Source organism: Natator depressus, chromosome 1 (genome assembly GCF_965152275.1).
Source record: "Natator depressus isolate rNatDep1 chromosome 1, rNatDep2.hap1, whole genome shotgun sequence".
NCBI classification, from domain to species: Eukaryota; Metazoa; Chordata; order Testudines; family Cheloniidae; genus Natator; species Natator depressus.
The window spans coordinates 259,148,227-259,160,945 of NC_134234.1; the positions used below are offsets into that span (position 1 = coordinate 259,148,227).

The window sequence follows — 12,719 nt, forward strand, 5'->3', positions numbered from 1 at the left end:
CAGCCCTCACATCCCCCCCCCCCCACTTTCCAAACAAGAGCAGTTTCTGTGAAAGAGCAACTCTGCCCAAACCCTGAGTCACAAGTGCCCATCTCAGTGGGGGAGGGGGAGGACCCTCACCATGGCAGGCAATACACTAGCTTGGCCTCCCGCCCTGTCATCCACTCAAGCAGGCATGTGGAGAGCTGCGAGCTGACAAAGGCAATTGGGCGGCACATAGGAAACGGGCAGTTTATTTACAATTCATGTACAGTGGACTTCTGCTGCCTTTGATTCAGCAGCAGCCCCCCTGCAGTCATCCAGGAGTGGGGGTGGGTCTCGTCCCTTACTGGGGGAGCTGGTATAACAGGGGTGTCCAGAGGAGACAGTGCACTAAGAGAAAACATGAAGGCTGGTTACAGGAAGGGCGGCAGCCTGTGCACTGCACATGAGTCATGCTAATGGGAGTCTCTGTGCTGGGCTTGCTGCCACTAGAGGCATGTTCAGCAGATGAAGAGCTCCACCCGGTCCACCACTTGTAACCACCAGGGATTTCCCATTTAGGGCCCAGGTTACAGCAGAGGGAACAAATCGGTGTCACTGCACTTCCTAGAGGCCCCTCAACGTGCTCCGTCCGTAAACTTCTCAACGCGCCCTTCCGCGGAAACATCCAAGGACGTGGCAGCGCCCAGAGTGGCTCAGTATGGCCGGAACTTGCGCTGGGCCCGCATCAGTGCAATCCTCTGCTTGTCCTCCTCAAACTTCTTCCTCAGCTGGGCTATGTCTGAAAGGATGAAGAGGGGGGTTGGGTATGGCCACATTACCAAGAGCAGCAAATTTACCTTTCTCGAGAGCTTTGTACCCTGGCAGCTCTCAAAAGCTCTTTACTGACTGAGAAGCAAGTTTAGTCCCAGCACAAGCAGGCTCAGCCACTCAAGTTAAGTGGATGCAATTCCCATTACATCAGTGCTGAATTTGGTGCTGCATATACAGGGACTCACTTCTCTACCGCTGCGCTGCAGTTCCATCTGGGGTGGACCATGACACTGTTTACTTTTATACAGTTGCCTGTACGCAGCCAGTGAAAATTATATTCACTGGGAATTCAAGGGGGAACTGAGAACAGAGCCACCTAAACAGGAATTTGGAAAGGAGACAGAGGCTAGCAAACATATTCTTACAAAGACTAGCATGGAATCAAATCAAGAAGAACAAGACAGCAAGGATCTCATGATCATGTCCCATTCAGACAGCAACCCAAGCACCCCACAGCACTCTGCTTGGTATTACTTCTGCACTAACTAGGAAGGGGAAAATGTGACCATCTGAATCAACACCACTTCTCTGGGTTTTCCTCATAGGTCTCCCATCCAAATACTGACCAGAGAACCAACCCCGTTTAGCTTTGAAGATCTGACAGGATCACAGCCTGAAGTGGTGCGGCTGGCTGTCCTGCAGCTGTGCCTGGAATTCGGGAGAGCAGTGGTGGCCACTCTCACCCGTCACAGTGTTGGTGACAAAACAAATAACCCAGACTGGGGGGTGTTCAGACTGTGACGCTTGGGAACAAGGAGATAGTCACCCCCTGCCTACACAACTCACTTTCTCTCTTGGTCTCACGATGCTGCCAGGCGTAGAAGTTGAGTAGCTCCTTGCGTGCTCTTTTTCGCTTCTCCCTCTCCAGCACCCGCAAGCTGGCAGCCTCTGTCCGGGGGAGACCAGGCCTTCGGCCTTTCCGTGTCACCTTCACCCAACCCTCCTCATCCGGAACACCCTCCTCCTCCTCTGCTTTGGCTTCTTCCTACGTAAGGAGGATGAGGGAGAAAATGAAGCTTAGTCATGAGCCAACTGGTTCCATTCCACAACAGCTTCCTGAGGCTGTCACCCAGCAAACACCTCCCTCACACCCCAAGGGCATGGAAAATCCCAGCACCTGCTGCTCTGCCATGCGAGAAGGCCCAGGGTAGTGTTCTGGGGAGCTGTAGGATTGTAATGCAAAGTGGCTGAGGATGTGAGCACTATAATCCCAGCCAGTGGGGGCACTGGGTCACCCAAGAGCTGGTGTGTAACTATACCACAGCTTGTGGGGAGGGTAATGGAACCTGGTCAGACCTAGTGCCTGGGCGCTGCCTGCCAGCAACTGGGAGATGGCAACCCTGGGCCCAAAGAGGAGGCCCTGCCCAGCCAGCTACCCCGATAAAGAGCACGGACAAACTGACAGGGGGGAGGGATAGCTCAGTGGTTTGAGCATTGGCCTGCTAAACACAGGGTTGTGAGTTCAATCCTTGAGGGGGCCATTTACGGATCTGGGGCAAAAATTGGGGATTGGCTCTGCTTTGAGCAGGGAGTTGGACTAGATGACCTCCTGAGGTCCCTTGCAACCCTGATATTCTATGATTCTATGACAGCATGTGACATACTGGAAGACTGAGGCATTCCTGCTGCTGCTCAAAGAGCTGCTTTGTCGAACAGGCCAGTCAGCAATGACAATCCCCAAGGAGTTGCAAGGCACAGAGAATCCCTTAAGAAAGCACCTGCCTGGTTTATCTCATCAGCCCTTCCTACCTCTGCTATTTTATGATCATAGGCTTGCATGAAGGTGTCCACTTCAGCCTTCAGCTCTGCCGGATCCACCACTGAAGCTGCATAACTGGCGATCCACTCTGAGACAAAGAGGGAAGAGGTCAGCAGCTGCCTCTGCAGTGAGCCTACCCCCAGCAAGATACCTCAATGCAGCCCTGGACAGAACAACTCTAGGGACCAGAGAGGGGGTCAGTCTCCACGTCATCACTCCGGGGCCTGCCTGCTGAGATAGCCAGCAAGGGAGCCAATGAGTGACAAATGTGGCCACAGTGGTTTGTGGGACCCAGGCACCTTTCTCACTGTGATCTGGGCTGATGCCTGCCAGCTCTTTTCACGCAGGCCAACAAACAGCTGTGAGAGGAGAATAGCAGAGAGCCACTCACATCTAGGGCCAGGGAGAATCCCATGTCAGAGCAGAGTGGCTTCATGCCCCACTACACAAGCCAGCCAGGGCCCTAAACATTCAAAGGTCAAATTTAACATCCTCTGCTGTGAGGACCTAACATCTCCTTACAGTGCATCACATCATTCTAAATAAAGCGAGGATGTCAGCATCAGCAGGAGGAGGAGCCAAAGCACAGGAAATCCTGGCTCTGCCATGGACTGTGCTCCCAGCTGGATAATTCATTCATGTCAGTAAAGCACACTGGGATCTTTCAATGCATGGTGCCATAGGAATGGGGACTAGTCTCATTCTCAGTTGTAAGCAAGTCAAAGCCAACTCCCCCAAACCAGAGAAGATACTGAAAGACTATGGATAAGGGCCGCACAACCATTTGAGTGACCAAGGCACCATACAAGGGTGACAACTGCAACTCCCTTGTAGACCTCCCCCCCCCTTCCAGAGTAGCTGGTTATGGAGCCTGTGATCAGGAACTAAGTCCTCCCACTAGCATGAGAAGCTCCATGTGGGATGAGTGAGGAATACAGGGAATGCAGAACAAAAGGAGAAGGGACAGGGGAAATGCTGGACAACTCCCAGCTCAACCAGCGGCACGTGAGAATCACTGTTGAGGGGTGACTGACACACAACCTGGATGGCACTTTTATGGCACGGGATATAGCCAAGATGAGACACCCCTCCAATACACCCTCCCCCCGACAAGTCTGGAGAGCACCAGATGACTTACTGCGGATACCGGTTTTCACAGGGTGACTCTCTGAAGATATCACCAGAGGGCCCTGCAGTGATAGGGACTTGGCTGCCTGTATCCCAGCCGGATTCTTAAACACCACGTAAGCCACTCGGAATCCCTAGGGAAAAGGCAGCACATTGGTACAGTCAGTGACAATCAGCACCCTCAAGAGCGAGCAGTTCCACAGAACGAGCAGCTTTATTAGAGAAATAAGGCTCCAGCCAGCACTGGGGTTGCCAGGAGATAGTTAAAAAAAATTGAAGAATCCCTCAGGAGGCCTCTTTCCCCACCAACACCTCAGGTTTCTTTCCATCCTAGCTCCTACAGCATGCCCCCTTTCCCTCTGCTCCTCTCAGAGTCTCCCTTGAGCTTTACCGGAACTGTCTTGAGATTGAAGAATTTGGACTTGGACGCCTCTGGTTTCTCTCGTGGCCCCGGTTTCTCACACACGTTCACAGATTGGACAGATGAGCAGCAAGAAAACAGCCTGGACAGACATGCCTTAATACAAGGGAGAGAGAGAAAAGTGACCAGGGCTCACCGGTGTGCCCTCCCGTGGGGAGATGGAGGCTACACACTCCACTGTACCTGTTTCCCTCCTACTTGCAAAGATTCCACACTGCAGCCATCACCATCCTCCCAGCAAAGGATGGTTTGTAACCCTCTCCCTGTACTCATCTGCAGCTGTCAATGCTGAGTGACAAGGAAGCCCTCTGATATTCCCCTCACAGGCAGAGTTTGATGCCTCACAATGTTTCCTGCAACTGGTGGATCAAGGAGCAAGCCCCCCTCGCCTGGGTCTCCCATCTGGTAGCGCAACTACCACTAAGGAGCCAGACCTAGCCTCTGCAGCACCCTCAGCCCACAAGGGAGTGCACACACTCAAGTTTTGTACCTGTTTTCAAATAGTGGTGCAACTGCTCTGGGATAAATTATAGTGAGCACAGGACTCACATGTTTTCATCGCTGTTAGAAAAAATTTGCTCACAGCAGATTTTCAGAACACAGTGCCAAGAACTCCTGAGCTGTGTCTGTATCAGCTTATCCTTCTGTGTAGCTGCATCGTGGCCAAAAAACATGCACAAACTTTTGAAGCACAGACACATTTTAGGAGTGAGATTGGAATGAAGATCAAACCCAGCTCCTATGAAGCCCCGCTAATCCTTTGGTCAGTGAGATGGCCTATCAGTTGGACCTTTAAATGCAATGATATCCTACACCTCTGTGCTGATTGAACAAGCTTACACCAGTTTCCTTGTGGAACTGGTGTAACAGAGTCCCTAGTAGAATCAATAAGCTCCAGAAGCACTGCAGCTCCCTTGAGGTGGTTGCATGGGCAAATCTGTGGCAACTTCCCATGGTTACTGGATTAGTCACAAAATGGGAGGAGCACCAGGCAAATTTATCTTTCTTACAGGCAAGACAGACAGACATGGGCTTCAGTGATCCCCCTGTAACTAGTAACGAGGACAAAGGGTGATTTTACAAAAACTCGTTAGCTAGTCAAGGTGAACTTTTGGCTCCACACTATGGTTGTCTTTGACTAGCTAACCTGGGTTTAAAAGGTATTAAACTGCATCTATACTAGATCCCAAGTGGCATTTCAAATGGGGTTATAGCTAACAAACAAAACACATTTTTCCTTATTCTAGACAAAGCCTCAGAGGGAAGCACGACCTTTACTATGTCATCGTCACCCTCTCCCTGCACCACCATTTGGACCGTGCAGCTCTCCCATACAAGTACTAACATACAGTAACTCCTCACTTCATGTTGTAGTTATGTTCCTGAAAAATGGTACTTTAAGTGAAACAATGTTAAGCGAATCTAATTTCCCCATAAGAATTAATGTAAGGGGGGGAGGGTTAGGTTCCAGAGAAATAAATAAATAAATAAATATACACACATACAGAGTATAAGTTTTAAACAAACAATTTAATACTGTACATAGTAATGATGATTGTGAAGCTTGGTTGAGGTAGTGGAGTCACAGGGTGGGATATTTCCCAGGGAATGCCTTACTGCTAAATGATGAACTAGCACTTGGCTGAGCCCTCAAGGGTTAACACATTGTTGTTAATGTAGCCTCACACTCTACAAGGCAGCACAAACGGAGGGAAGAAACACAATAGATGCATGGCAGTGGCTGCAAACATTCCCTGCGGAAACTGGACCCATGCTAACGAACCCACGCTATCCCACTGGAGTGCACCACTCCCTCCACTTTCCAAAGTGCTGTGGTGTGCGCGCACATGTGTGTGAGAAACAGAGACACACACCGTGTGTGTGCGCGCACGTGTGTGAGAGAGACAGAGACACCATGTATGTGCACACGTGTGTGAGAGAGACGCACTGCCCCTTTAAATATGCTGACCCCACTCTGAGTACACTGCCTTTAAGTAGATCAGCAAGTTCCCTCCGTCTTGAGCCCTATCGTGTGTCCCCGTGCTCTGTGGGGATGGGGTAAAGGAGTGGAGGGAGGGGGACACCCTGGCATTAGCACCCCTCTTCCCCTCCCCTCCCCTCTTGCATAGCAAGCAGGAGGCTCCCAGGAGAAGCTCCAAGGCAGAAGCAGCACATGGCAGTGGGGGGGAGGGACAGCTGAACTGCCTGGCAATTGATAGCCTGCTGGGCGGCTGCCGCACGGGGCATTTAGCGGAGTGGGGTGCTGACGGGGGGCTGCCAGTCCACCCTTGTTCCAAGCCCCCACCAGCTAGCTGCAACGGGCTGCTCTTTCTGCAAGCAGTGGACAAAGCAGGCAGCTGCCAAACAATGTTATAAGGGAGCCTTGCGCAACTTCAAATGAGCATGTTCTCTAATTGATCAGCAACATAACAACAAAACCACCTTAACCAGGACGACATTAAGTGAGGAGTTCCTGTACTTGTTACAGCATCCCTCTCTGCTCTTCTGGTTATGCTTCAGCCCCCAGTAAAAAGACCACATTCACATATTCCTTTCATAACTCTTCCAGCCCAACAACTAGGGTTGCCAATCCTCCAGGATTGTCCTGGAGTCTCCAGGAATTAAAGATTATGTCATGTGATGAAATCTCCAGGAATCTGTCCAACCAAAGTGGACAACCCTACCAACAACTTACCTTTGTGCAATACGGGGGGATATTAAGGACAAAGAGAGTACGGTGTGGAGGGTAGGTAGTATCGGTGCCTTCTCTGACTTTGTGCTCCTTCACATACAGGTAGTGAGGTGACTGTTGCTTCTCAGAAAGCTTAACTGGAACGGCTAAAAGGGACAATTTTTAAAGAGATGTAGCAATTTACAGCAACTGACTTCAGCAGAGCATCAAGTTCCAGAAAGTATTTTAGGAGGCAACACCATCAGTTGCTGACTTCATTGCCTAACTAGGTTCTACCTGGCTCCCACAAATAAATCTCTGAATCTCCCTCAACACCCACCAGTCCTGACAAGTCAGGAAAGTGTGTCAAGGTGCAAAGTGCTTTACTCATAACCAGGGATCCTAGAAATCCATTTGCCATGGAAAAAACACAGAATTTGCATTTTTACAGACTCTTTAAATTTTACATTTTGTGAAAAAATAAAAACATATATTAACTACATTTTACTGGAAGTACCAGTATCACATATTCCACAGGTTCTCAAACTGGGGGTGGGTGGGTGTGTGGTGCCTGGAATGTATTCTGGAGGGGAGGAGAGCATGAAAAGCTGCTGGCAGCAGTGCCACCTTCAGAGCTGGGTGCTTGGCCAGCAGCTGCCACCCTCCAGCCACCCAGCTCCGAAGGCAGAGCGGAGAGCAGCAGCTGCTGGCCTGGCACCCCGCTCTGAAGGCAGCACCGCCGCCAGCAGCAGCGGCACAGAAATAAAGTTGGTTTGGTATGGTATTGCCTTCAGAGCTGGGCGGCCAGAGAGCAAGTCTGTTAATTTTATTATAATAATTGATGGCAGCTTGTTTAAAAATTGTAAATAAATCAGTAAAACATTGTGTTCAGTTGAGCTGTAGCTCACGCTCAAATAAACTGGTTAGTCTCTAAGGTGCCACAAGTACTCCTTTTCTTTGTGTGTTCAGTTGATACCTGTACATAACGTGGCTAGGGAAACTTAAGCTCAGCGTTTCATTTTAATCATGGGGGGGGGGGACACAGACTTATGGTTTTTTAAGTCAAGAATTTTTTTGTGGCGGGGGACATCACAGAAAACGGGGATCCCTGCTTATGACACTGGAGCTTCTGGCTGTGCTGTGGCACCAGGCCAGGGAGGGCGCCACGGGACCGGTGCCCTGCGGGGCGGGCAGGCAGGCGCGGGGACGGCAGCGTGCGGAGCAACCCGCGCCCAGGCCAGGCGGCGGTGCGGGTGTAAGAAGCGGGGCCCAGAGGGCTCCTGCGCGTCCGGCGGCGCGTGAGGGGAGAGCTGGGCCTGACCAGCCCCTGTGGCTACGCTGGGGCGGGGGGACCCCGGGGTTTCGGGCTAGACGTTCCCCCCTTTAAACTCCTCCCACAGACAGCCCCAGCCCGTTACCCGTGTAGCCTGCCGGGGCCCCGGCCGCCGCGGCAGTCACAGGCTTCCCCTTGCCGGCCGCCATCTTATTCTCCCGGTCGGTGACGTCAGCTCAGCAGCCAGGACACCGGGGCGCGCAGGGGCCGCCGGGAGCTGTAGTCCCTTCGCGGGCGAGCGTTTGCGTCATCCCCCTCGCGCTGGGCGGCGGGGGAGCCGGCGTCACGCAGTGATTGGGTAGGGGGCGGGGCTTCAGAAGAAAGGCGCCGTTCGGAGCCGCGCGAGCCAGTCCGTGCGCCCCCCCCCCCGCCCCCGCCCCCGCCCCCCGGGTGCGAGGGTGTGTGCGCGGGAGCGCGCGGCCAGGGTGGTGCTAAGACAGGCGCGGCTCTGTCGCCGTGATGGCTTCTGCCAGCGCGGGGCTGGGTGCAGTCAGAGCGTGCACGGGGGGTTCGGGTAAATACAGGGCCCTCACCCCCGCCCCCCCCTTCCTAAAGGCCTGGCTACAGCGCCTCTGACTGCGCCCCGAGGTGCGAAAGAAGGAACACAGCTGCAGACCGGCTCCTGCCCCACAAGGCCTCATCCACCCTGTTCAGCGAATGCATTGGCATGGCCCTTTCCATAACTACAGCAATTTCCATGCTAGGGCACTTTCATCAGGGCATTTTGCTGCTTCAGAGAACTCTGCTGAGCCCCACAACAATCCTGCCGTAGCCAAGTATTATCACTGCTTTACAGATGGGGAAATTAAGGCAGAAGGTTAAGTACTGTGGCCAAAGTTGCATAGGAAAGCTGTGACAGTTTGGAAGACACTAGAGCTCCAGGTGTAGGCAGCACAGCATGCTCTCTCCCTTCTGTTTCCAACATGTTAGTTTTACTTAAAAAAAAAAAAAATTCTCATTGGTGAAAGGAGGTAAATGTAAAGCCCTGGAGTCTAAAAGCACCTCTCTGTCCCCATAAGAGGTGCAGCGCAGCCCCAGGGAACACACGTTCTTTCCAAATCGCTCTTCCTCTGTCTTCCCCACTATTGTCCACGTCTCAATTCCCAGTGGAGTGCAACCCTAGGGATGAGAGGAATTTTCTGTTACCTATCTTTGCAGACAGTTGTGATGTGAAGATTTGGGCCACTGGAAACTGGACTTGAACCACCACTTCATTTCACACAAACCAAATCTCTAACAACCCAATCTAACCTGTCATTGGAAGATACTAAATCACTGAGGTGGCAGAATGCTTAAAGACAATCAATAAAAAAGATGGAATCCTATGAAATGAGCAGCTGAATCTAAGGCTCTGCCCCATTCCCTCACTCTCTTTAACGCGAGAATCCCAGCTCCCATGGGACAAATTGTTTTCTTTAAAAAGAAAGATTTTTTCAACTGACCGAGTCAAAGCACTCTCTCAACCATTTTAACTTCTGCTTGCCACAGATATGAGAGCCCTTTGGAGAGGTAGGGATGAGCTGTGATAGGAAGCCTAAAGCAGTTGGGTAGATTTTCTAAATCACCAAGATTAACAGAACAGGCTGATCCAGTAAGGATGGCAAGATGTGGTTTATTTAAATTATGAATAAAAATTGGATACGGATAAATGATTGAACACCTTGTAGACATCATGGGAAAGGTGACCTTCATTAGACTTAGAGTAAAGTCTGAGAAATGACCAAGGTCAAGATCCCCCACTGCTATGCCTTTACAGCTAACACATGATAAATGCTTTTTTTTTTTTGGTAACTTTCTAATCATATTAGAGTTCTACAAATAAGGTCTGTAAGTAGAACTCACCTTTGACCCAGGCTTTCCATTACGTATATGTATAACCCGAACATTCTGAATGGTCAGCCTTGAGCTCCTGGGCTGTAGGGAAATAGAAGTGTGCCAGGGCCTTCTAAATAAATTTCCATGTCAGTTAAATTATCCCAGGTTTGACCTATGATCACAATGTCAATAATGTGACCATTCTTAATATAAACCTCTTCCTTAAACAAGTACTATTAAAGCATGTGTCTACATTCACAGCATAACAGTAAAGGAACTTCCTATGCCAAAAATATGGAGATTAGTGATCCACCTAGTCCTGTAACCTTTCTCCAGCTATGGCTGAGGCTTAGTGTATAAAACCAGAAAGCTCCTGGTTAACTGCATAATAATTCACTATGGGGAACATTTTTAGACAGAGACAGACCAGAACATACCATGCCTTGCTGCCTTTGGAACTAACTAGATCAATAGGGCAACAGTCCTCTAAAAGGATTAGAGTTACTGCAGGTTTGTGTCCATGAAGCAGTACTCACGGTCATGACAAACCCTTTTGGAGCCATGAGGCTGCATTTTTATCAGGAAGATAGACCTTTAAAGCCTCTCACCATGTAGGTTCTGTTTACATGCTTGCGAAGTGGTCAGTGACAGTTCTAGGGCTTGTTGCTCCACACAGTCCTGATAGCCTTAGCCAGGCTAAAGACCACGTTTCTTGTCAAATGGGAAAAGGAAGGTAAGCATCCACGTAAAGAGGCTTTGCAATGCAGTGGCAATGCAGACAACTCAAGTCTCCTGTCCTAAAGAGGTCATGATGGGCTGGGTAAATATACCACCACAGAGCATATGGATGTTTCAAAGTAAGGATGCAGCACAGGAATTCTTGTGGTTATCATCAAACACACACACTCCACCACTTGGAAGGTCAGTGGCCTTACAGACATTTCATCTGTCCTGAAAAAAAATATTATTACTGGGAGAAAAGGACAGACAAAAGTTTACCGAGCCAGGCAGGAGAGTTGTGCTACTGTTTAAGGTTCCCAAAAACTCTTGTAGCCTTATTTATATTGCAGTAGCACTGAAAGACCTTACTCAGGTTCTGCACCCATTGGGCTCGGTGCTGTCCCTGCTCCAAAAAGATTACCGTGTAAATGAACACTGGAACATATTTTCCCCTCCACTGTTACAACTGTTGTAGACCTTCATGAAGTGAGAATTGCCAAAAGGGTCTGACAGTGCATAGTTAGGATCTACTCTTTTAATTAAATGTTTGTTGTGAGCTTAGAGCTCTTGAGAGATGCCTAAAAGACCTGTAAACTGAAGGCCTCTCTCACAACAGATACGGAGGAGACAGCAGCAACACAAGCTTCTCCACATTGTCTCGCTAGTATATTTCAACCCTGAGGGTTGTTCAGTCTCAAAGCTCCATTCATTCATTTGCCTCTAAGCTGCCAATAATGTGGACTGACCATGTCCATTTTGGTAGTAAGAAAAGGAGTACTTATGGCACCTTAGAGACTAACAAATTTATTAGAGCATAAGCTTTCGTGAGCTACAGCTCACTTCATCGGATGCATACAGTGGAAAATATAGTGGGGAGATTTTATATACAGAGAGAACATGAAACAATGGGTGTTACCATACAGACTGTAACAAGAGTGATCAAGAAAGGTGAGCTATTACCAGCGGCGGGGGGGGGGGGGGGGGGGAAGAGGGAGAGAGAACCTTTTGTAGTGATAATCAAGGTGGGCCATTTCCAGCACTTTACAAGAACAGTAGGTGGGGAAATAAACAAGGGGAAATAGTTTTACTTTGTGTAATGACACATCCACTCCCAGTCTTTATTCAAGCCTAAGTTAATTGTATCCAGTTTGCAAATTAATTCCAATTCAGCAGGCTCTCCTTGGAGTCTGTTTTTGAAGTTTTTTGTTGAAGAATTGCCACTTTTAGGTCTGTAAGTGAGTGACCAAAGAGATTGAAGTGTTCTCCGACTGGTTTTTGAATGTTATAATTCTTGACCTCTGATTTGTGTCCATTTATTCTTTTACGTAGAGACTGTCCAGTTTGGCCAATGTACATGGCAGAGGGGCATTGCTGGCACATGATGGCATATATCACATTGGTAGATGAGCAGGTGAACGAGCCTCTGACAGTGTGGCTGATGTGATTAGGCCCTATGATTGTGTCCCCTGAATAGATATGTGGACACAGTTAGCAACGGGCTTTGTTGCAAGGATAGGTTCCTGGGTTAGTGTTTTTGTTGTGTGGTGTGTGGTTGCTGGTATTTGCTTCAGGTTGGGGGGCTGTCTGTAAGCAAGGACTGGCCTGTCTCCCAAGATCTGTGAGAGTGATGGGTCATCCTTCAGGATAGGTTGTAGGTCCTTGATGATGTGTTGGAGAGGTTTTAGTTCAGGGCTGAAGGTGATGGCTAGTGGTGTTCTGTTATTTTCTTTGTTGGGCCTGTCTTGTAGTAGGTGACTTCTGGGTACTCTTCTGGCGCTGTCAATCTGTTTCTTCACTTCAGCAGGTGGGTACTGTAGTTGTAAGAATGCTTGATAGAGATCTTGTAGGTGTTTGTCTGAGGGGTTGGAGCAAATGCGGTTGTATCGTAGAGCTTGGCTGTAGACAATGGATCGTATGGTGTGGTCTGGATGAAAGCTCCAACCGCTCAGACAGAGACAAACACCTACAAGATCTCTATCAAGCGTTCTTACACCTACAATACCCACCTGCTGAAGTGAAGAAACAGATTGACAGACCCAGAAGAGTACCCAGAAGTTACCTACTACACCTATCCTTG

At 49.5% G+C, this 12,719-nt stretch overlaps 1 protein-coding gene across 1 annotated transcript; it reads right to left on the reverse strand.

Moving 5' to 3' along the window:
- Positions 1-217: 217 nt before the first annotated feature.
- On the reverse strand, positions 218-8,326 carry RRP7A (ribosomal RNA processing 7 homolog A). The gene is made up of 7 exons (XM_074941742.1): positions 8,193-8,326; positions 6,799-6,941; positions 4,074-4,199; positions 3,693-3,816; positions 2,545-2,642; positions 1,582-1,780; positions 218-763 (listed from the first exon to the last, which is right to left on the reverse strand). Exons 1-7 carry the CDS (start codon positions 8,254-8,256, stop codon positions 678-680), a joined length of 840 nt encoding a protein of 279 aa, XP_074797843.1. The 5' UTR covers positions 8,257-8,326; the 3' UTR covers positions 218-677.
- Between the last annotated feature and the right edge of the window lie 4,393 nt (positions 8,327-12,719).

What these genes read in the sequence shown, in the direction of transcription:
- RRP7A (XM_074941742.1), bottom strand. Translation starts at nt 8,256, where the DNA reads ATGGCGGCCGGCAAGGGGAAGCCTGTGACTGCCGCGGCGGCCGGGGCC. An exon ending in TCAATCTCAAGACAGTTCCG is followed by an intron (nt 3,817 to 4,073) that starts GTAAAGCTCAAG and finishes CCTTTTCCCTAG; the next exon opens with GGATTCCGAGTGGCTTACGT. An exon ending in TGTGAAAACCGGTATCCGCA is followed by an intron (nt 2,643 to 3,692) that starts GTAAGTCATCTG and finishes TCTTTGTCTCAG; the next exon opens with AGTGGATCGCCAGTTATGCA.